Source organism: Myxozyma melibiosi, assembly GCF_037950935.1.
Source record: "Myxozyma melibiosi strain Phaff 52-87 chromosome Unknown BZA70scaffold_1, whole genome shotgun sequence".
Taxonomy (NCBI): Eukaryota; Fungi; Ascomycota; class Lipomycetes; order Lipomycetales; family Lipomycetaceae; genus Myxozyma; species Myxozyma melibiosi.
In genome coordinates this window covers 3,498,686-3,519,157 of record NW_027042915.1, presented here as the reverse complement: position 1 = coordinate 3,519,157, position 20,472 = coordinate 3,498,686, and the positions used below count along the sequence as shown (strand labels likewise).

The 20,472-nt window shown below is 50.9% G+C and overlaps 9 protein-coding genes and 1 non-coding gene across 10 annotated transcripts; 6 read left to right on the top strand and 4 right to left on the bottom strand.

The window, feature by feature from the left end:
* The first annotated feature begins 74 nt into the window (after window positions 1-74).
* Window positions 75-2,387, top strand: BZA70DRAFT_51045 (SAC3/GANP/Nin1/mts3/eIF-3 p25 family-domain-containing protein). Its single transcript, XM_064915161.1, has 5 exons — window positions 75-346; window positions 432-987; window positions 1,055-1,205; window positions 1,270-1,880; window positions 1,946-2,387. The coding sequence occupies exons 1-5, from the start codon at window positions 313-315 to the stop codon at window positions 2,151-2,153; spliced, it is 1,560 nt and encodes a 519-aa protein (XP_064771484.1). The 5' UTR covers window positions 75-312; the 3' UTR covers window positions 2,154-2,387.
* A 683-nt stretch (window positions 2,388-3,070) lies between these two features.
* On the top strand, window positions 3,071-5,802 carry BZA70DRAFT_273761 (uncharacterized protein). The gene is made up of 3 exons (XM_064911888.1): window positions 3,071-3,195; window positions 3,436-3,546; window positions 3,741-5,802. The coding sequence occupies exons 1-3, from the start codon at window positions 3,187-3,189 to the stop codon at window positions 5,559-5,561; spliced, it is 1,941 nt and encodes a 646-aa protein (XP_064771483.1). The 5' UTR covers window positions 3,071-3,186; the 3' UTR covers window positions 5,562-5,802.
* A 397-nt stretch (window positions 5,803-6,199) lies between these two features.
* On the top strand, window positions 6,200-8,539 carry BZA70DRAFT_273759 (actin-associated protein). The gene is made up of 4 exons (XM_064911887.1): window positions 6,200-6,335; window positions 6,434-6,466; window positions 6,651-6,765; window positions 6,837-8,539. Exons 1-4 carry the CDS (start codon window positions 6,300-6,302, stop codon window positions 8,102-8,104), a joined length of 1,452 nt encoding a protein of 483 aa, XP_064771482.1. The 5' UTR covers window positions 6,200-6,299; the 3' UTR covers window positions 8,105-8,539.
* A 134-nt stretch (window positions 8,540-8,673) lies between these two features.
* On the top strand, window positions 8,674-9,489 carry BZA70DRAFT_265721 (uncharacterized protein; the record flags this gene model as incomplete). The annotated part of the gene is made up of 1 exon (XM_064910982.1): window positions 8,674-9,489. One exon carries the CDS (start codon window positions 8,674-8,676, stop codon window positions 9,487-9,489), a length of 816 nt encoding a protein of 271 aa, XP_064771481.1.
* A 539-nt stretch (window positions 9,490-10,028) lies between these two features.
* Window positions 10,029-12,049, top strand: BZA70DRAFT_273755 (cysteine desulfurase). Its single transcript, XM_064911886.1, has 3 exons — window positions 10,029-10,477; window positions 10,565-10,711; window positions 10,778-12,049. The coding sequence occupies exons 1-3, from the start codon at window positions 10,219-10,221 to the stop codon at window positions 11,869-11,871; spliced, it is 1,500 nt and encodes a 499-aa protein (XP_064771480.1). The 5' UTR covers window positions 10,029-10,218; the 3' UTR covers window positions 11,872-12,049.
* BZA70DRAFT_273753 (endoplasmic reticulum vesicle transporter-domain-containing protein) lies at window positions 12,050-13,453 on the bottom strand. The gene is made up of 3 exons (XM_064911885.1): window positions 13,240-13,453; window positions 12,534-13,169; window positions 12,050-12,461 (listed from the first exon to the last, which is right to left on the bottom strand). The coding sequence occupies exons 1-3, from the start codon at window positions 13,307-13,309 to the stop codon at window positions 12,088-12,090; spliced, it is 1,080 nt and encodes a 359-aa protein (XP_064771479.1). The 5' UTR covers window positions 13,310-13,453; the 3' UTR covers window positions 12,050-12,087.
* Window positions 13,454-13,533: 80 nt separating this feature from the next.
* Window positions 13,534-16,587, bottom strand: BZA70DRAFT_273751 (putative DNA excision repair protein). Its single transcript, XM_064911884.1, has 6 exons — window positions 16,468-16,587; window positions 15,366-16,390; window positions 15,034-15,295; window positions 14,682-14,975; window positions 14,271-14,628; window positions 13,534-14,215 (listed from the first exon to the last, which is right to left on the bottom strand). Exons 1-6 carry the CDS (start codon window positions 16,517-16,519, stop codon window positions 13,570-13,572), a joined length of 2,637 nt encoding a protein of 878 aa, XP_064771478.1. The 5' UTR covers window positions 16,520-16,587; the 3' UTR covers window positions 13,534-13,569.
* Window positions 16,588-17,179: 592 nt separating this feature from the next.
* Window positions 17,180-18,607, top strand: BZA70DRAFT_273745 (uncharacterized protein). The gene has a single exon (XM_064911883.1). The coding sequence runs from the start codon at window positions 17,210-17,212 to the stop codon at window positions 18,110-18,112; it is 903 nt and encodes a 300-aa protein (XP_064771477.1). The 5' UTR covers window positions 17,180-17,209; the 3' UTR covers window positions 18,113-18,607.
* BZA70DRAFT_273743 (U1 zinc finger-domain-containing protein) lies at window positions 18,608-19,833 on the bottom strand. The gene is made up of 4 exons (XM_064911882.1): window positions 19,667-19,833; window positions 19,568-19,589; window positions 19,408-19,494; window positions 18,608-19,329 (listed from the first exon to the last, which is right to left on the bottom strand). The coding sequence occupies exons 1-4, from the start codon at window positions 19,673-19,675 to the stop codon at window positions 18,707-18,709; spliced, it is 741 nt and encodes a 246-aa protein (XP_064771476.1). The 5' UTR covers window positions 19,676-19,833; the 3' UTR covers window positions 18,608-18,706.
* A 419-nt stretch (window positions 19,834-20,252) lies between these two features.
* BZA70DRAFT_t9 lies at window positions 20,253-20,344 on the bottom strand. Its single transcript has one exon. It is a non-coding gene; the product is annotated as a tRNA-Pro (tRNA).
* Between the last annotated feature and the right edge of the window lie 128 nt (window positions 20,345-20,472).

Sequence of the window (20,472 nt, the reverse complement as noted above, 5' to 3'; positions counted from 1 at the left end):
CTCTCTGCTCGCCGCACCCATTCCCCGTTGCCGCGGCAGCCACTCGTTGTGTAAACCTTAACGCTGAGAGTCGAATAAGGGCCTTGTGGCTATTTCAAGAAGGCTCGGTCTTGTGAGGCCTGATTCTTCAGAGCCTTCTTGCAATAAGGTAGTGGCTTTTTCTCTTGATATCGCACGGCTCCCGCTTTTCAGGTTGGTTTTTTACTACTGCTTACTGCTAGTAGATATATACTGTCTATATTCTGTTCAGGCCGCTTTCTGTCGTAAGAATCGGCTAGGGTAGAGCAGAAATCCTAACTTCTCTGGGGAAAGATGTCGGCCCCGCCATGGTCAAGATCAAAGTTCGGTGAGTGGCTATTCTAAATACTGTGCTGCTTCAGTGCAAAGGCTTTCGAGGGATTCAATGCATATACTAACCTGTCTTGGGATAGACAAACCATCATTTGGAACGGTGAACGTTAGCAAATCGATTAAAACCAGCGCTACTGTTCCCAAAACTTCAAACACTTCAAGTTTCACTCCGTCTTCATCCTCGTCTTCAAGCACTTCCGCCACCGCAGCTGAAACAACATCTAGCTCAAGAGGGAATGGCGGTGCTGCAGCAGCAGCGGGTAGTAATGCGTGGCCTCCGTCACTGAAAGAGTACGTCGGTCGCTGCTTCACGGCGTTTCCGCCTTCTCAGCGGCCGATGATGGAAGTGAATTTGAAAAAGATCATAAGTGCAGCTCTTGATTCTGGAGCGATATGGACGATAGACTGGGATAAACAGCCACTTCCGATAGAGCCCGAATCAAATGACGACGATATGGAAGATCGGTTGGAGGCTTTGAGGGGGAACAGAGACAAAGATACGGCGATGTCGGATGCACCACTGACGACAGAGCAGACGACGAAGAGGAAGGCGACGAAGAGGTCAGCGAAGTGGGATCAACCCCCTAGTGACGATTATAGTCCTCCACCCCCGTCTCCTACCATCAAGAAGAAAAAGTGAGTTTAGGCCTTGTTGGGAAACTGAGATACCAAGAATGACGATCTGACTTTTTACACCCTGCAGAATCGATTTGAGTACCAGATTTGTCATGTCAGAAGAGGACAAGGCGAAGAAAGAAAGCCGCGCCAGAAGATTTCACTCAGATTCACACGAGAACACAGCTACGCCCACCCCGCCACCACCATCCTTTGGAGCTGATCAGCTGTATATTTCGGTAAGATTGCCTGGTTTGTGATTACTTGGTACGCTATAGAGCTGAGAGCTGACATGTATACTAGGACGGTGTTCCCGAGGTTTTTGTGGGCCGCTGTCAAAAGCTGGAAAAGCGATATTTGAGATTAACGTCAGCGCCGGATCCAGAAACGGTGCGGCCGTTACCTGTTCTTAAGCAAGCTCTGGAGCTGTTGAAGCAGAAATGGCGGGAAGAGAAAAACTATGCGTATATCTGTGACCAGTTCAAATCGATGCGGCAGGACCTCACTGTTCAACTAATACAAAACGAGTTCACTGTGAACGTGTATGAGATACACGCTAGGATTGCATTGGAGCGAGGGGACCTTGGGGAATACAACCAATGCCAAACTCAACTGCGAGCTCTATACGAGAAGGGGATTCCCGGGCACCCAGAAGAGTTTTTGGCATACCGAATTCTTTACTTTCTGCATACCCGGAACCAGAGCGACATGAATGAACTACTAACCGAACTAACAGAAAAGGAAAAGGAAAACGAAGCTGTGATGCACGCGCTGGCGGTGCGGACGGCACTTACTGACTCTGACTACCACACGCTGATGAAATTGTACATGAATGCGCCGAATATGGGCGGATATGTGATGGACTCTTTTATTGACCGCGAACGGCTGCTTGCGCTCGAGATTATCTGCAAAGCGTGAGTTGTGTTTTCGCTTATGCTATCAGGGATTTGTATACTGACTGCAGGGATTTTGATTTTAGTTTCCGACCAGAGATTGGTCTTGATTATCTCACGGTTGAGCTGGGCTTTGAATCAGAAGAGGAATGCCTGGAGTTTATGCAGAGAAATTCGATTATTGAGCATTTTGACTCGAAGACACGACGGCTACGCACAAAAGAGGCATATCCGGTTGTAATGTACAATCGGATGGCTGCGTTCAAGAAGATCGATATCAAGGGTCAGCTTTGATTTGTGGATTTGTGTTTGTGTAGGGGTGGTATTTCATTTACTTCCTTTTGGATGATACGGCTGTGTTTGTTGTTATATCTGTTCATGTGACGGAAGTCTTTGATGGTTCCGCCTAGGTGTCTCGGTTTAGTTTGTACAGATTGTTTGTCATGATTAGCAAATAGGATTAGTATAGATATCTAAAGCGAGCGGTAGATTACTTCACAGGAAGGGCAACGAAGGCGAAGGAGCGGTCGCCTGGGGCTGCTGAGCGGGTACACTGAGCACAGTTGGTCGCTTGCGTTGCGCTCGATTGTTCTGCTGCCGCATCGAGCGCGGCTGATGTCTTTGCTGGCTGTCGCTCCGCGTAGCCTCATCTGCGATGGCGATGAGCAGGATCAATTAATGGCACGGATTAGGCCTTCGAGGCGAGGCTAGAAATTGGTTGAGTTTGGTTGGTGGGGAGGGTGTTTTGGTGAAGCAGCAACGGAGAAGGGGGAAGTAGTTGGCGATGCAGGGATGGGTGCTGGCAGGTGGACGGTGAGGTAGAGTAGAGGGAGTAGATGAGGCGGTGATGGAGAGGAGTAAAGTGAGAGAGAAGATGCAGATGGCTTTAGATGATGAATACTGGATAGCAATGGGACCTTCAATAGGAGATGTGTATATATATACAGTGGAGGCAAGTACAGTGTGCGGTGTGCGGTGTGCGGTGTGCGGTGGTTGAGGGTCGCAGCAGTGAGAGAGGCCAGCAATCAGAGATTATCAGACAGTCACTCACCAGACTACTTCTATTCCCCTCTTATTATCTTCATATCAAATACAAACATGCAGACAAACAGATATAAAACAGCAACAACAGAACTACCAAAACAGCCAAGAGTAAACAGAAAGCAAAAGCAGCCAGTCCGGGTAATCCGATAGCCAATTTTCCCTTCCCCCTTTCATCCAAATAATCGACCGGCTGGCCGCACCTATTTTGTTTCATATAATAGAACCGGCATCTGGCAAACAGATTCAGGACTATCGCTCCCCAGTTCCCCCATTCCTCTTCATCATGATCAAGGTCCGTATTTGCTTCTTCTTGTACTCGAACTCGCGTCTGAGGATCCTACGCGCTCGCTGCTGAATTGCTGCGCTCAGAACGGCGGGCCAGGCGCGTGCTGAACTGGAGAGCGCGCGCCGCTAAACCCCCTTCTCTCGTCGATGCCTCGTCCATCGCGACAATCTGCCCCCGCACCCCAGGCCTCTCTGTCGAAAATACACCTCGCTGACTCTTGTTCCGTCTTTGGTTTTACTCGTATAGGGCATACGGCGATCTTTAAAGGGTGAAAAGACCTCACCGTACTCCTCCAACTCCCGGCAGTCGGCGGTCAAGACGCCCACAACTGCGGCTACAATACTGCCACCGAAAAAGGTATGGCCACCTGCTTTTGTCGACGAGTGTCTCAATTCGGTCCGGCTTGGGCTACTGTTGTCTGTTGGGTGTAGCTTGTGTATTGTTTCGAATGCTCGGCAGCCGTTAGTTGCTGTTCTTTTTAGCCTCAACTTACGTCCATACATCTGCCTGATCTGGTACTGACAATGCTTTCTTTTTCGCGTTTCTTATAGGTCATCCGTGCTATTCATGACTACACCGCCAACGCTCCCGGCGAGCTGTCATTCAGCAAAGGCGATTTCTTCCATGTCGTTGGTAACGAAGACAACCCAGACTGGTACGAGGCCAGTAATCCGTCTGCCAATTCACGCGGGATGGTCCCGGTTTCGTACTTTGAGGTGCTAGGAAGGAACGTGCGCGAGAGCTCGGACGGTAGCCTGCGCAATGGGAGAATGAGCTCTGGCGTGTCCGAATCCTCGTCTGCTACTCAGCCCGGTGTTATGAGTCCGACAACACGAAGGGAGTCGGATAGGATGTCGTCCGCGTCGTCTACCTCGTCTGGACGGAGACATTACCAGCCACTTTATGGTGTTGTGCAGTTTGATTTTGCGGCCGAGCGTCCTGATGAATTGCATGCTTCACAAGGCGATGCGGTTATCATAGTTGCTCAGTCCAACCACGAGTGGTTTGTGGCCAAACCGATCGGACGTCTGGGTGGGCCGGGACTGATTCCGATATCGTTTGTCGAGATCAGAGATATGGCCACTGGCCGTCCGATTGAGAATGTGAATGAAGCAATTCTGCGAGCCGGAGTACCAAAAGTTGAAGAATGGAAAAAGAAAACAGCAGAGTATAAAGCCAGCAGTATTCCTCTGGGCAAGTTTGAAGACGACTCAGGACTGCCGTACAACCGGTTCCAGCAAATGTCGTTATCGCATAATTCTCAGTCGACGCTCGGCCAGCACTCTATACAAAGCCGGCAGATCCCAGGCACCATGCAATCGTACTCGACGCAATCCTACATTTCGCATCAGAGCGGCCCGTACGGCGAGCGGCTGTCGCAGTCTGCGTCGGAGATCTCGTACGAGCCCGTGATTGTGAGTGCGTCGGTTGACCAGTTTTCGTTTGATAATGGGCGATACTGGTATTTGCTGATAGCCGAGATGGAGGACGGCACGTTCCGGAATCTGTGCCGGTACTATGAAGATTTCTACGACTTTCAGATTAGATTACTTGATGAATTTCCGGACGAGGCCGGACGGACAGGGCGGCAACGGATACTGCCGTTTATTCCAGGGCCGGTGACGTACGTGAACGATTCGATTTCGAGTCAACGGCGGGTAAATCTGGATGAGTATGTTCGCAAACTGGTGGCGCTGCCGCCATACATTTCACGAAGCTCGCTTGTGAAGGGATTGTTTGCACTACGCGAAGGTGATGTTGAGTCCACACAGCCGGCTTCGAGCATGCCGCAGCCGGATCAGCAGTCGTTGCAGTTTGACAAGACAAGGCAATCGAGTGGATATGCGGCGCACACAAGTACTGTGAATTCGTCGACAGCAACTTTGGATCAGCAGAATGCGTATCGACAGTCTATTGATCCGACGCGGTCAGCAAGCGGAGCGTCGAGAACGAATGGGAATGGACGAGTACATACATCGCAATCAAACCACTCCGGCTCACCTACTAGCAGTGTAGTCGGAGGTGAGGGATACGCACACAGCACGACGGGCAGCATTGCAGGAGGGCGCGATGTTGAGATGGAGCGGAACATGAGCACGATGAGCACGATGTCGTCTGCTACGACGTCGCGGATAGGCAACGGGTTTATAAAAGTAAAGATCTTCTACCAAGAAGATTTGATTGCGATCCGGGTGCCTGCCGATATATCGTACGAGCAACTGGAGAACAAGATACAAGAACGACTGGGATCTTCGAACTTGCTGTTTTATTACCAGGACGAGTACACGGGCCAGCATACGCAGCTGCGGGATGATGCCGGTCTAGCGGCAGCGATCGGTAATGGATCAAAACTGGTTTTGTACGCGCAGTAATGCGTTGTCGGTCTTGTGCTTGTACGATTTATAGTTGTTGTTATTGTACTCTGTCTCTTACTGCTGAAAAGGAAGAAACTATGAGTTCCAATTACGGAGTTTTTTTTCGTTTGGTGTTGTTACTATATGATATGTTTGGCCAAGGTCAGAGGTGATGATGTTTGTCGATTACTTTTTTGTTTATTTCATTGTGTAGGGGTTTACCTTATGGGGAAACGTTAATACACGGATAGGAAAGAATAGATTGATATAGAGTCCTTGTGCTTATTTTATTGAGTCGAAGGGGACCGCGCGTAATTTGACGATTTATTGCGGGCGGAATTCATCTCGGAAGGCGAGGCTGCTGATGTACGCGCACGTACCTGACGGCGAAGACAGAGGCCGGTTGCCAGACCTGAATAGTTCAATGACCGTCGACTCTCTCTACAATGTTTTTTGCACTCTTTGTCATTACTCTAACTGCTCTGCACAGTCAACAACCACACCTCGCATGACGTGGGATGACGATACCTGAGTAGCCGTGTGGCGCGGCGAGGCGGGCGCAGCAGGATAAGCACAGCCACAGACGAGGCGCGCGCGCAACTTTTCCGGTGACGACGACGCTCGTCCGTCTCGGTCTCCTCGGTCCTCTCTTCTTCCCCACTCTGCCCGCCGTCGATTCACCGCGCTGCTCTTCCCGCATCCGCAACCAAGTCTGAACTGATTTAATAGTCTCCGCAGCGAGAGCAGAAGCACAGTATGTCCTGGAAAGGTATCCAGAAGTCCGTGGCGCGGGTACGTTTGTCTTCTCCCCTTTAGAGCTGTTGCACGGCGAGCCGTGTGTGCCTCTCTCATCTCGTCCTGGGCTAATCTTTTCTTGATTTTTATTCCAGGCACCGCAGAGTCTGCGCCAGAAAATGAATATCGTGAGTTGTCCTTGCTTCTTTGACGATTCTTGCTGTCGCCTGTGATGATCCGTGATATGGTTGATGTTTGCCGCCGGCTGCTCCCGGTCACGCGGACCTACCGTTTATCTACAGATTTCGTCGCAGGTGTAGCGATACTTGTCTATGTTTTATCATGTGCTAACTCTCTGGGTGATACTCTTAGGGCGAGCAAACGAAGGATGCAGTCTTTATCGATGCCGAACGGCGGTTCAAGGAACTGGAAAACGAGACAAAGAAACTGCATGATGAGTCTGCAAAGTACTTTGCGGCAATTAACTGTATGAAGAATATCCTATCCATCTACTCGATATCATGTGTGTGTGCTAACTGCTCCTCTGTCATTCTATAGCGATGTTGACCCACCAGATCGAGTTCTCAAAAGCGATCGAGGAAATCTACAACCCCATCAGCGGCCGCGCCTCCGATCCCAATGCCGCGATCCCGGAAGGCAACCCGGAAGGTATCGCCGCGTGCGAGCAGTACCGAACGATTGTGATGGATCTCCAGGTGACGCTGCAGCCCGAGCTGGAGATGCTCGATACGCGAGTCGTGAAGCCTGCGGAGGAGATGCTCGAGATCATCAAGCATATTCGAAAGCTGATTGTCAAGCGTCAGCACAAGCAGCTCGATCTTGACCGGCACCATAATTCACTCAAGAAGTTGCAGGATAAGAAGGAGCGCACGCTGAAGGATGAGAAGCAGCTGTACAAGTACGAGAACGACTTTGAGATTGCACAGCAGGAGTACAACTACTACAACGATCTGCTGAAAGAGGATCTACCAAAACTGTTCCAGCTCGAGACAGAGTTCATCAAGCCTCTGTTTCAGTCGTTTTACTACATGCAGCTGAATATCTTCTACACCTTGTACGAGCGCATGAATGCCAACAATATCGCGTACTTCAACATGGACTCTACGGTCGACATCGAGACCGCGTTCAACACCAAGCGGGGAAATATCCAGGAGATCGCCGAGGCCATCCCGATAACACACTTCAACCTCAACCGATCAAAGAAGAAACTCGCCGACACAAAGTTGAGATACGCGCGTCCCGGTGGTGCCGCTGGTGCGGCTGGGGCAGGTAGTCCTCTTACGCCTGTTGGAACCGGATTTTCAGACGGAACGGCTGCGCCTCCGCCGTACGGCTATGGTGAGTATGCGCAGCAGCCGGGCGCAGCAGAGTATGCTCAGCAGGGAGAATATGCTCAGCAGCAGCAGCCGTACAGCCCTGCTTCATACGCGTCAGCCAGTCCAGCGACGCCGGGTGCGCCGTACAGTCCGCAGACTCCTGCCTACGGCCAGCCTGCGTACTCACAGCCTGCTGCTGCCGCTGCTTTGCCAGCGTATCAGCAGCCAGCCGGGTACACAGGGTATCCTGCGGAGAAGAAGGCGCCGCCAGCACCTCCTGCCAAACCAGCGTCGATGGGAGCCCCTGGTGTGGAGTACTGCACTGCGTTGTACCCGTACAATGCGCAGGCGGAGGGAGACTTGACGTTTGCAGCCGGTGACCGGATCGAGATTGTTCAGCGGACGGCGGATCCCAACGGATGGTGGACAGGAAAGTTGAACGGTTACCAGGGTGTTTTCCCGGGCAACTATGTCCAGCTCGATGCGTGAGGTTGGGTTGTTGTTTGGTTTGGGTTGAGGTGACCGATGTACGAAAGGAGGAGGAAGGAAGCAGTGGTTTTTTTTGTTATTGTAGACAGATATGTGTGAGAGGAGGCGACAGTCAGACTCGACCGTTGATATCTTCTTTTTGATTTCTATTATATCTCTCTATTTTTTGTTGCATATACTTTTGAGCTTTCCCAGTATAATCCTGTTCTTGCTGCTTTGTGTGTTTAGTATCATTATTTGTGTTTGATATTCTTTTTTGAGCTCATAAAATAGCATCTATTATTCCATATTCCATATTAATGTGCAATTAGAATAGAGGGGAGTAGTTATGTTGAGTATTCATAAGATCTCTGATATGAAATCCGAGTGCATAATTGGGAGTTTTTGAAGGTTTTGAGTTGGGCGGCTGGTTCTTGGCCCCGCGCTCGTCATGGAGATAAATATAGAACTGGGTTCCTGCTGGTTTTTTACCTGCTCTCTTTCTTCCGATATGAGCCGACTGTCTGCTGTGGATTCTGTTTTGTTTTTATAGAAACAAGTTCATAGACCTAGCTGTTTAGGAGATTGGTATGAGAATGCGGAGCAGCCTCGTCATCCTCGTTTTAGTACTCTGTGCCCTGCTTGCATGCGCAGATGCCGCCCAGATTCCCGCAAAGCTCAATTACAACAGGAAGGACGACCAGAGTCCCCTGATTATCACCAAAGACAGCGGCTCAGGTGGCGATAGCTCAGGAAAGAGCAGTGATCTGCGGACCGAGAACGCAATCGCAGATGAAGTCCGGTCTGCACCCGATATCTCTGCCGGCGCGAGAGCAGTGCGACTTGCTGCGCAGCTCAAGGATGAAGCGAAAGCAGTCTGGTCGTCGTCTACATCACTCAATGCGCTGGTTTTGGAGTTATCCCAGCGATTGAACGGCGGCCGGACAACATCGCAGCAGCCCAAGACGGTGCCGTCGCGGAGCGAACAGAATGAGAGGGAGATGCTTGCGAATATAGGTCGCAAGCAGACTAAGGCTGCGCTCGTTCCTAGACTTGTTCCTAGAGCAGCCAATGGAACTAGTAGCAGCAGTGGCAGCAGTAGCAGTACTTCAGCAGAGTCGTCCTTGTCTCAGACACCGCTGTCGACTAGTCTCCTCGTTTCTACTATCCAGTCGGCAGGGCGGCCTGTTTCGACGTTGACTAGTACCACTGTTATCTACGCGCCGCGGGTATCTATTACCAGTTCAAGCACGGTCGAGACCAGTTCGAGTAGCGTGGCTAGTACTTCTCTGTCGCTGCAGACTGGAGAGACGAATTTGGCTCTGAGGGTGGGAGCGAAGAAGGATACTGTGCTCAGCGCGATTTTTGTCGCTGGCGGAGCGGCGGCTGGAGTCATGTTGATGTGATGTGGATATGTCAAAGACGCTAATGTTTCATGGAGGAGGAAAGAAGAGTGAAGTTGTATAAGTTGAGGATGATGATCTGTAATGATCTGTACATATCGGTTTATGAGGACACGATCAGACTGCCATGCCACCACCCCACCTCTACTTCACCACCACCAAGTCAAGCTTCCAACCAGAAGTCAATATGAAGCAAACCACAAACTTCAATTCGAACAAAAGCTCGGCATCTGGACTCTTTTTTGCAGAACCTCTTGGTGGTGGAAATGGCGGAGATGACGTATTGTGAGTTTGTCGAATTTGTAATCAGATCTTTCGGAGAAAAGGCGGATACGGCCGTTAACTCCATCGATTGCTGGTGTGCTGCAGTAGTTTGTTTTCGCACATCTGCTCGATTTCCATTTCATATCTACACAAATTATAAACAAAACATACAGATTCCTCCTTCTTCTCGGGCACTGACGGCAGAGAAAGAGAAAGTCCGGGGAAGAGGCAGAGAAGCAGGCTGATTGCCGAAGAGATTTGGAAAGAGCCGGCATAAACATCAAAACATCCGCGCACAAAACCTTCGCCGCTGCCCACCCACCGCGCCTTGCAGCGAGAAATAAATCCTCACTCAAGAACTCGACCACGAACGAGCCCGTCTTTTGTTCAAACTAACAGCCTCCTACTCGTGCTGAGATCAACCAGACTCTTCTGCTGATATCTGAAATACCAGGGCATCTACAAACCATGCAGGTCTCCATGATTCGTCAGCTCGCGAAAGCAGGTCTGCGCTCCTCCTCCTCCATCGCACGCTCTTCTCCGCGGGCGTTTGTCGCCTCCTCCTCCGCCACCGCCAGCCGGCACCAGCTTTCCTCCTCGCGCTCGTACGTGAGCGAGTCAAAGAGCCGGAAGGCCGTCGCGACCACAGATGCGCCGCTCACTTCACATACCTCGGCACCGCCGCCTCCGCCTGGGTTCAAATCCGCTCTCGATGAGTCTACTGCCGGTATGTCATCTTTCTTCTTCATTGACTCGGGCGACGACAATGTTCTGGCGACTTGGCTAACGCGATATTGTGTTTTTTATTGTTTAGAAATTCTGCAGAATGCCGAACTTCTGGACAGCGAAAAGCGCCCGATCTATCTCGATATGCAGGCGACTACTCCGCTCGATCCCCGCGTGCTCGATGTCATGCTGAAATTCTACACCGGCTTATACGGAAACCCTCATTCCCGGACACGTATGTTATCTATTTATATTTCCAATGCTGGGTTCTGGCAATGTGCATGCTGACATTTTGACGTAGACGCCTACGGCTGGGAAACTGACACCGCTGTCGAAGAAGCCCGCGCGCATGTAGCCAAGCTGATCGGGGCTGATCCCAAGGAAATCATCTTCACCTCCGGCGCGACCGAGTCCAACAACATGAGCGTCAAGGGCGTCGCGCGGTTCTACAAGAACCGAAAGAACCACATCATCACCTCACAGACCGAGCACAAGTGCGTTCTCGACTCGTGCCGACATTTGCAAGACGAGGGATTCGAAGTCACATATCTGCCCGTCCAATCGAACGGTCTGGTTGACCTCGAGGAACTCGAGGCCGCGATCCGCCCCGAGACTTCTCTTGTCTCGATCATGACGGTCAATAACGAGATTGGTGTGATCCAGCCCATCGATGAGATCGGTCAGATTTGCCGCAAGCACAAGGTCTTCTTCCACACCGACGCCGCGCAGGCGGTCGGCAAGATCCCGATCGATGTCAACAAGTCAAATATCGATCTCATGTCCATCTCCGGCCACAAAATCTACGGTCCAAAGGGTATCGGCGCCTGCTACGTCCGTCGCCGTCCTCGTGTCCGTCTCGAGCCCATCATCACCGGTGGTGGTCAAGAGCGCGGTCTCCGCTCGGGAACTCTTGCTGCGCCGCTGATTGCTGGATTCGGCGAAGCCTGCCGCATTGCAAAGGAGGAGATGCCGTACGACTCGAAGCACATTTCAACTCTGTCGAAGCGTCTCTCCGACGGTCTTCTGGCAATGGACCACACCATCCGCAACGGTGACGCCGAAAGACACTACCCCGGCTGCGTCAACATCTCCTTTGCCTACGTCGAGGGCGAGTCTCTTTTGATGGCTCTCAAGGACATCGCTCTCTCCTCCGGCTCGGCCTGCACATCTGCCTCTCTCGAGCCTTCGTACGTTCTTCGCGCTCTGGGCGCCGACGACGCGCTCGCGCATTCCAGTATTAGATTCGGAATCGGCCGGTTCACCACTGTCGAGGAGATCGACTATGTGCTGAACGCTGTCAAGGAGCGGGTTACTTTCCTGAGAGAACTGTCGCCTCTGTGGGAGATGGTGCAGGAGGGTATTGACTTGGAGTCTATCGAGTGGTCGCAGCATTAATCAGCCTAAAAGCGAGGTATTTTTGTGTTTTGTCTTTGCTAGTTAAGTGGTGGGAATAAAATCTACAATCTACATTATCTACACAACAAGTCGGCGTTTACTTTAATGCTTTTTTTATGTTGATTTACATCAGAAGTTCGAGTTATGCTTTGAAATAATACACATTTTACGCACAAGAAAACAAGACTATAAATACAAAAAACACCCTAAATAATTTTAATCGTCGCGCTTCAATCCCTTATCCAAAATCCCCTGCGTCACATTCGGCACCGACTTCCCCCTCTTCACCCAATGCTTTTCCCAAAGCCCATCGATAATCGGAAACAACCATCCGGTACAGACGACGACGCCGCCGATTACGTTGACGAGTCTGACCAAGAACTGCAGGAAGGGCACGCGGCGCTCGGAGATCATGACACCGATAGGCTCGATTTCGTATTTGAGAAAGATGCCGGGTGGTTGGATCGGGCTAACGCGCGCGACGGGGTGCTCGGTGACGGCGTATTGGTTTGTGTGGATTACCTTGCGGCCGCCGTAGCCGACGTAGGTTGTAGGGACGACGGAGAGGAAGTATTGGTAGCGGAACATGTCTAATTGTCAATGAATGATGATAACGTTAGCAGACGAGCAGAAGAAGGGGCAGAGAGAGAGGGAAGACGTACGTGAGTCTATTATAGCAGCGACTCCATCGAGCGGGTTCTCCAGCTTGGGATAATATTCACCAAACGAAAACTCATCAATAACATGCGAGAAATTCAACCCGTCCTGGCTGAGCAGCGAATGGTCGCGATCGCCGTACGCAAAGTTCTTGCCCGTGATGTGGAAGTCGCCCTGGACCTTATTCACCTTGATCGACCCATACACTCTGCACGCGGGCGACATCGGATGATGCATTTTCTTTGTCTTTGCGAATTTCTTTGCTGCTTTCGCGCGCTGGAAAACAGTCCGCAGGTCATCATCCTCCTGCGCTTCCGAGCGCGAGTCGATCGTGAGCTCGTGCGTGCTCGAGAGGTCAAAGTCCGTAGGCTCCATCTCGACCAGCTCGGCCGCCAACAGCCTGTCCCCCGCTGCATCCTGTACATTCACGTGCAGCGTCACGCACGGCATCGCGACCGTGATGTCAAAGTTCAGTTGCATGTCCCAGCCTACTTTGTCGTCAATCACGAATTGCTGGTCTTCCACGCCCGCGAGGTAGCTGCCCATCTCGGTCCAGATCAGGTAGGTGCATAGGAGGCCGAGTAGAATCGTCACAAGGCCGCCTTGTGAGGACTGTGTTGTGTATGTCGGTGCTACCTTGGCTGTGTTTTCAGTCAGTCAGTCAGTCGGTCGGTCAAGTCAGTTGTGGCTGCGAGAGAAGTGAGAACTTACGAAAGGCATCAAACGTTCGGACGCGTCCACGGATCCCGCCTTCTTCCTCCGGCGGCGGACTGCTCTCCATGTTTATCTCTCACACTCTAATCAAGCAACAGAGTCTCCAACAGACCAGCTTCAATTACTCTCAAATGAATAAAAGAGCAGGGAGTTTGCAGTGAGAGATGCAGATGGCCTTGAAAGGAGAAAAAGCCGCTCGTCGAGATACGTGGTCAAGTTCAAGAAGTGTCGTCAGTGCACGCCGCACGTGTCGCTAAACCAATTTACTTCCCGCTCGATATTTAGTAAACTACCTGATATTGCACTATTTACACATGAAAAAGAAATTCACTCCATCTCTCTGTAGAATTGACTCAGAAGTTCCCGTCTTCGGTCAATACTAAGACTCTCGACATACAACCCAAACTCCACTGTCGACTCATAGCCAAAATGCCTGGCAATCGAGTTCAACTGTCTACAGCGCACGTCCTGCGGCGGATGAAACAAAACACCTTCTTCATCCCCGCGCCGACGATCGAAAATAGCTCGGTCGTCGCCTCGTAGCCGTTCGTCTTCAAACCGCCTGATTGCATCTTTACTAATCTGCTGCTCCACCCTCGACGGCCCCACGACGTCGCCGTGGTCGTGCGCGTACTTTACGCCGACGGCGTCCAAGATCGCAGTCACTGGATCGATCCGCCGTCGTTTCTTCCGCGGACTTCCGCCGCCGCCGCCGCTGTTGCTCTTGACCGCCGGGTTATCAGCCAGCAGAGTCTTGAAATTCTGCTCCATGGACTCGTCGTCTGAAAGACCTGCATTTGCTGATTTCTTGACGCCTTCGTCCTCGATCTCGTCGCTGGGCTCTTCACCGCCGCTGCGAAGTTTGAGCTCTTGGATGTCAAGACCTGTTTCTGCGGAGACGGCTTCTGCGATATTTGTTCGGTTGACGATGTTTCTGAGACTTGAGTTCTTTTGATTGTATGATAGTATGTTGCTAGACGACATAAGTTAGCTGTAGTTGCGAACTACATACGCTCGATTTTACTCACCGAAGACCAAACAATTCACCGGCCTGTCCTTTCTCCCCCGCAACCCCATCAAAATACCTCCTCTCCATCGAAGCAGTATACGCAATATTCGCCTGCTGCTGCTTATAAATCTGCCGCGCGTAGATAATCTCCTCGATCGTCCCCGCCGAAACCAGTCTGTACACCTCCACATCGCGCTTCTGACCTAGCCTGAACGCGCGATCCATCGCTTGCAGATCGTGCGTCGGGTTCCAGTTCAGGTCCCACAGAACGACGCGGTTGGCTGAGACTAGGTTTAGGCCTACGCCGCCGGCCCGGGTGGAGATCAGGAAGATGAAAAGCGAGGGGTCGTTGTTGTACTTGTCGACCTGTCTCTGTCCTGCAGAATCATCAGTATCTCCCCACGTACTTTAAATACCAGATAGAGCTTACTCTCAAGGTACGTCATCGACCCATCCAGTCGACAAAACGAATAATTCCCATACGACGTCAGAAGGTGATCAATCATATCGAGCATCCGGGTCGAGTAGCTAAACAGCAAGACCTTGTCGCCCGTCCGCCGCCAGTGCTGTAATAGACGGCGCAAGATCTTCCATTTTCCGCACAATTCGGGATCAGAGTAGTTGACCACCGGCGAGCGCGACATTAGTCTTTGCCAGTCATTCGGAAGCGCTTGGGATAGGATCCTGCTTGATTTCTGTTTTTCTTCTTTGTCTTCTTCGTTTCCTGAATGTTTGTAAGTAGATGATATAAAATTACAAAAAAGTGAAGCAAAACTACGTACTTGGTAAGCACAAAGCAAGATGATCAGCCATTTTCAACCCAGTAGTACACTTTGACAAGAAATGCTCTGACGCAGCGTCTTCGTCCTTGAAGAGCTCGTCATCGGACTGGAAATAGTTTTGGTAGGCTTCTTTCTGGAGAGGGGAGAGGTCGCAAAAGACTACCATGTCACGCTTTTTGGGGAGTTGGTCTGCTATCAATTCCTTTGTTCTTCTTAGGAGAAATAAGCTGAGCACATTGTCTCGAAGCTTCATGGCAGTTACCTATGCAGATTGACGGAGAATTAGACACAACACAGAAGAAGCAAGAGGGACAGAATAAAAACAAACTCACTCTTGCTTTCGCTAGCGCATTGGCGGTCGCATTATGAGACTGTCCCGCTTTCAATGGCGCACTGATCATCTGCATCCAACTCTTCCGGCTCCCGACCGCACCAGGATTCGCCCAATCGAGCAACGTCCACAGGTCTTCGTACTTGTTTTGCAGCGCCGTGCCGGTCAGTCCGATTCGGCAGAGACTGTTGACGTTAACAAGAGCGGCAGAGATCTTGGATGTTTGCTCTTTGATCAGGTGGCATTCGTCGGCGATGCAGCAGTCCCATTCGATCATATTGATCTTGCTCTCGTGGATCTGGTATGTCTGATAGGCTGTGAGCATGATTTCGAGACTACCCGCCTCAGCCGCCGCGAGAACTTCATCTTTCTTTGCACCGTGGTAGACGTCGACGACCCACCACCCCCAGGTTTTCAACTCGGCCGTCCAGTTATCAAACAGCGTGCCAGGACAGATTATCAGCACGCGAGGATACCGCCGCCCTGCGTCTCTCATAACTCTCATTCTCGACGCATCGCGCGAGTCCGCGGTCTTCCCAAACGCGGCAGTAAGAAACGCAATGACCTGGATCGTTTTCCCGAGACCCATGTCATCACACAGCAAGAACCCTGACTGCTTCACATATCGCTCGTGTAAGGCTGCTACGCCGTCGATCTGATACGGCCGTAGCCATTGCGCGACTGGAGCAGGGATGGTGCCGCCAGAGTCTAGGACCAGATCGGCATAAGGCGCGTGCGGACTGCTGCCAGGGAAAGAAGGTCGAGTATCATATGATTGTTTCAGCGATGACCCGTGATTTCCAAAGACAGAAAAGCCAGAGTAGTCCGGAGGAAGCCAGAGATTCTTCCCGTCTCTGACTACAGCACTGTCGAATTTCCGGCGACGGTCAACGTAGAGCTGAGGCCTGGGTGCATCTGCCGCGCGCTTTCTCGGGTCACGTCGCCGCTTGGAGTAGCTTTTAGAGCGTCGACCCGCGCTGCTTGACTCTGGCTCTTCGTCCGAGGACCATGCGACGCGCGTTCTGGCTACATCGCCGCACAGAGGCCGATTAGTTTCATACTGGGACAGCAGCAGCGAAAGTGAGCAGGAGGACACCCCATACCTTTAGCGTCGTCGTTCTCAGGCCTACCCGAGCGACCAGTGCTTGCACCCATAGTTTCGCACAAACAAGGCTTTTTGGATTTATTTCATAGTTTTACAGCATTTCATCACACATTCGCTGCAGTGTTTACATATTTCGCGCGCTCGTTGTCTGTGTACGCATAAAGTTGACGCGTTATTTTTCTCTGCTGCGGCGAGGCGCGACAAGGGCCCAAAGAGGCAATCAGGTCACGTGTGTGACTCATATCATTTCTGATGCCCGGTTTTGGCGATGATTTTCAACAGCGTCTTCGGTCTGATTCTGGGTGCCTTGTTGTTGGTTTTTGACTGTTTGAAGCTGTTTGAAGCTGTTTCTTTGAAGAGTAAACAAAACCAGGCGAGAAGCAGATTTGAGATCGTCTTAAAGCGCAGGAACGAAAGAAATAGCTCTCGTGCTCGTGTTCGGGTCTTTTGACTGCTGTCAATCCTTCTCCTCTTCGACCTTTGCTGCTGCGTCTGCTCGCGTGCCTCTTCTTCCTCTTCCTCTTCCTCTTTTCCTCCTCCTCCTCTCTTGATATTCCATCTACTACATCGTATGTCTCTCGGCAGACCACCCTAATATGATCACCTCGATCTCGACTCCTTCCCCGCGCTGCTCGCCTCTTCTTCTCGCTCTGTCGTCGGCCACATCGTCCACTCCCACATCTCCGACTTCTTTCCTCATGCAACAACAACAGCAACAACAACAGCAGCAGCAGCAGCAAATGCAGCAGGCTGTCCCCCGCGAGGCACCCTCGCCTCTTCTCCTCGCCACATCACCCTCTTGTCTGCCTTCACCCACATATCTCTCCATCTCTGGCACAACCCCAACAATCTCTCCCTCGCCGTCTCCTCTCCTCTCTGCGTCCTCCTCCTCCACCGGCCTCTCGTCATCCTACCAGCGGCACCAGCTCAAATCGCGAAACCCGACCCTCAGCATGGCGATGCCTCCGTCTCCTCGCTTCCCCGCTTCGGCTTTCTCCAGAGTATACGGCCAAAATCCCATCTCCGATATCTCCTCCGACACGACCCCGTACCTGGTCCCTGTGGGCTCACCTTCCGGCCCCGTCACCCCCATGCAACTCGCAGACGAAGAGTTCCAGTTCCCGGTCGCCGGAACCTCTCCTCTAACCACACCATCATACCCCACTCCCGGCATATCCGCTTCTGCATCTCAATCCAACCTGCAATCCAGTCTCGGCTGGCGACAACGACAACAGACAATCAGCAAACCTTCCCCGTCAAACGCCTTCCAGCGAGGCTCAAAGTACAGTCAATCTGCCTTCTCACGAACAACAAACACAGTCAACAGCAACAACACCGGCCCAGGATTCACAACCACATCTTCCTTCCTGACCGCTGCTCTCAACGCGAGCGCGTACGCTGCCGACGTTAGCCAGCTTCGACGACAACCCAGCAACGGCGCGAGCAGCTCCAACAACGCGAGCATCTCCGCCGCTGCTGCCGCCGCCGCTGCAACGGCCGCCCTACCCAGCGCCAGCTCTTACTTGGCATCCAGCTCTCCTTCTCCTCTAGCATCACCAAGATCCCCTTGGTCTCCCTCGTCGCCAGCAATGTCTGACGGCGATGTCGAGGAGATGGAAGATCTTCGAATGGACGGCGTATGATTGCCATCCCTGATATCTTTATGGCCATGGTTTAATGTTTTTGTTGCTTCATCGGGTTTTTGTTCAATATTATGGGTGTGGTTAGGGAGAGCAAGCAGCATTTATCCAGGTTTATTTCATTCCTTTGATCTCATTTTTCTATTTCATCAATTTTTTAGTGTCTTTTTTTTTGTTTTGGCATCGGTGCACTCACGGATTATTTTGCTACTTACATTATTACATATAAATCACTAAACAACTCCAAATGAGTGAAATCTATATTGTGTTGGATATCGGGCAGCTCTACGAAAAGAAACAATCATAACTTGTTTTTGTTCATTCTAGCAGGACTTTGGGAGTGCATGTATTTGTATAGTTTTCTATTTGCCCTACTTATGCGGGATGATTTTATCGCTATATCAGCTCGCTTCTTTGTTTCTCTCTTTTGTCTATATGTCAATATACTTCTGAATATCGCGGACTTTGGGTGACTGTTACATTAATTCTAATATACAATTCTCAAGCATATCCTTTCCACTCCAAGAACGGAATAAACTGCGTCGTAAAAACCCTCTCCCGACTCGTCATCTTTTCCAAACGCGTGCATCTTTTTTTTTATCGCTTGTTCTGCGAACTGTCAACCACTCCAGGTGGCCCAGACATGCCAGGCGCACCACCTCCAACTCCAGGTGCCCCGCTACCAGCAAAACCCGGTGCTGCCTGCATAGCAAATCCAGGCGGTTGAGGAAACGCTGCAAACGGAGCAGCGCCAGGACCAGTTCCAAGAGCGCCAGGAGCAGCGAACCCAGGTGGCGGGGGTGGGGCAAGACCTCCTGGGATGACGCCAGGGGCACCAGGCGGGAGCATACCAGGAAACCCTGGAAGACCGGGTCTGCCTGCCATTTGTGGCATTCCCGGCATTCCCGGCATTCCTGGTAGAGGTAAGGCACCAGGGAGAGTAGGCGGCATGGGGAAGCCTGCCGGTAGGCCGCCAGGCGGTGGGGGGAAAGGGAGCATTCCTGGAGGAGGAACTGGTAATCCTCCAGGAAGGGCGGGAAGCCCTGCTGGTGGGGGGATCGGAGGCATCCCTGGTATTCCCGGCATCCCCAGGGGAGGCATTCCTTGTGCTGGAGTTGCTGATGGAAGAGTGACATGGTTTGGGAATTTGTATGGCAGGGGCTTTGGTGTTGTGCTGTTCATGTTCTCTATAATCGCTTGTGCTTGCTCTTGACTTATTTCTATATCGCGTACACGCGTTAGCTTGGTCGTTCTGCGTAGAATAGCTCGATTGTGTCAACGTATATCATGACACTCACGTTGATAGTAATCAACCACGTTCTTTATATGATTCCGTCCACTGTTGTGCGCCCTTCGCACGCTGATCGAGTCGTGTGTGAGAAATACTAAAAGTCACAACCAGTCAGCACCAAAGGTCACCTCGACTTCAAACTAAAGCAGACCAAGACCCGAGCTTACCATCACAATAATCGCAAAAATAGTATAAGCCCGAAACAAGAAAAAAATGTCAGTATGATCGTGGATCAGAGGATTGTCTGGTTGAGCTGAGGTACTTATCTTTGGCATCGTGAACCTGCTTTATATCCTTCGAAAAAGTCCAGCAGCAGTCTTTAAATATAATACCCCTATATCCCTGTCCCTGTCACAAATAACTCTGTCTTCGGTGTTTGTATCAAAGTATTTCCCTGATCTGCAATGAGGTCAGACGCGAACCTGATGCAGAGATTGATCTATGTTTCTTCAATCTCTCTTCAGGGAAGTTCACACATAAAGCTCAAAATCGCATGTCACGTGACTTGGACAATGACTTCTCTTATTGCCTGCAAAGATCGACAGTTCGATCTGGAATAGGTAGAAAAAAGTGATGGATAGCCTTTTTCTAATGCACTGATTACTTCTAATTGTGAAGAGGAGAATGCGACTTGCAAAGGCTATTGGTTTGGCTTCTCATGAGAGCGCCATTGGTCAACTTTCGCGTTGCACATTGGAATCTATAAGGTCTCTATAGACCTCTACTCTGGCTCAACACCACCCTTTACGACTTGCGATCATTAAAAAAACCACCAAACTCTTAGTCCCACATCAAAAGAACAAAATGTCTAGATAATCTATGAAGCAAAAAAATAAAATAGCAAAAAGAAAGGGGCTCAACCGGGAATTGAACCCGGGACCTCTCGCAAATTATACTTAGGGTTAAGGCCCTAAGCGAGAATTATACCACTAAACCATCGAGCCAACACTTCTTGAGAAAAAAAATTCCTGCATGCCAATATAAAGGTTCTGACATAACCTAACAAGTACATGCAGTTTTATGGCAGAAGTATAAAAGTCCGTAGGGTTGGAGAATTTTGTTAGAGGTTTTT

What these genes read in the sequence shown, in the direction of transcription:
- BZA70DRAFT_51045 (XM_064915161.1), top strand. Translation starts at nt 313, where the DNA reads ATGTCGGCCCCGCCATGGTCAAGATCAAAGTTCG. An exon ending in ATGGTCAAGATCAAAGTTCG is followed by an intron (nt 347 to 431) that starts GTGAGTGGCTAT and finishes GTCTTGGGATAG; the next exon opens with ACAAACCATCATTTGGAACG. An exon ending in CCTACCATCAAGAAGAAAAA is followed by an intron (nt 988 to 1,054) that starts GTGAGTTTAGGC and finishes TACACCCTGCAG; the next exon opens with AATCGATTTGAGTACCAGAT.
- BZA70DRAFT_273761 (XM_064911888.1), top strand. An exon ending in CAATACTGCCACCGAAAAAG is followed by an intron (nt 3,547 to 3,740) that starts GTATGGCCACCT and finishes CGTTTCTTATAG; the next exon opens with GTCATCCGTGCTATTCATGA.
- BZA70DRAFT_273759 (XM_064911887.1), top strand. Translation starts at nt 6,300, where the DNA reads ATGTCCTGGAAAGGTATCCAGAAGTCCGTGGCGCGG. An exon ending in TGCGCCAGAAAATGAATATC is followed by an intron (nt 6,467 to 6,650) that starts GTGAGTTGTCCT and finishes TGATACTCTTAG; the next exon opens with GGCGAGCAAACGAAGGATGC. An exon ending in GTACTTTGCGGCAATTAACT is followed by an intron (nt 6,766 to 6,836) that starts GTATGAAGAATA and finishes GTCATTCTATAG; the next exon opens with CGATGTTGACCCACCAGATC.
- BZA70DRAFT_273755 (XM_064911886.1), top strand. Translation starts at nt 10,219, where the DNA reads ATGCAGGTCTCCATGATTCGTCAGCTCGCGAAAGCAGGTCTGCGCTCC. An exon ending in TCTCGATGAGTCTACTGCCG is followed by an intron (nt 10,478 to 10,564) that starts GTATGTCATCTT and finishes TTTATTGTTTAG; the next exon opens with AAATTCTGCAGAATGCCGAA. An exon ending in AAACCCTCATTCCCGGACAC is followed by an intron (nt 10,712 to 10,777) that starts GTATGTTATCTA and finishes ATTTTGACGTAG; the next exon opens with ACGCCTACGGCTGGGAAACT.
- BZA70DRAFT_273753 (XM_064911885.1), bottom strand. Translation starts at nt 13,309, where the DNA reads ATGGAGAGCAGTCCGCCGCCGGAGGAAGAAGGCGGGATCCGTGGACGC. An exon ending in CCGAACGTTTGATGCCTTTC is followed by an intron (nt 13,170 to 13,239) that starts GTAAGTTCTCAC and finishes CTGAAAACACAG; the next exon opens with CCAAGGTAGCACCGACATAC. An exon ending in CGCTGCTATAATAGACTCAC is followed by an intron (nt 12,462 to 12,533) that starts GTACGTCTTCCC and finishes ATTGACAATTAG; the next exon opens with ACATGTTCCGCTACCAATAC.
- BZA70DRAFT_273751 (XM_064911884.1), bottom strand. Translation starts at nt 16,519, where the DNA reads ATGGGTGCAAGCACTGGTCGCTCGGGTAGGCCTGAGAACGACGACGCT. An exon ending in GTCGATGACGTACCTTGAGA is followed by an intron (nt 14,629 to 14,681) that starts GTAAGCTCTATC and finishes ATGATTCTGCAG; the next exon opens with GACAGAGACAGGTCGACAAG. An exon ending in GGTGAATTGTTTGGTCTTCG is followed by an intron (nt 14,216 to 14,270) that starts GTGAGTAAAATC and finishes TATGTCGTCTAG; the next exon opens with CAACATACTATCATACAATC.
- BZA70DRAFT_273745 (XM_064911883.1), top strand. Translation starts at nt 17,210, where the DNA reads ATGCAGCAGGCTGTCCCCCGCGAGGCACCCTCGCCTCTTCTCCTCGCC.
- BZA70DRAFT_273743 (XM_064911882.1), bottom strand. An exon ending in TTTTTGCGATTATTGTGATG is followed by an intron (nt 19,495 to 19,567) that starts GTAAGCTCGGGT and finishes TGTGACTTTTAG; the next exon opens with TATTTCTCACACACGACTCG. An exon ending in CGTGGTTGATTACTATCAAC is followed by an intron (nt 19,330 to 19,407) that starts GTGAGTGTCATG and finishes TACGCGATATAG; the next exon opens with AAATAAGTCAAGAGCAAGCA.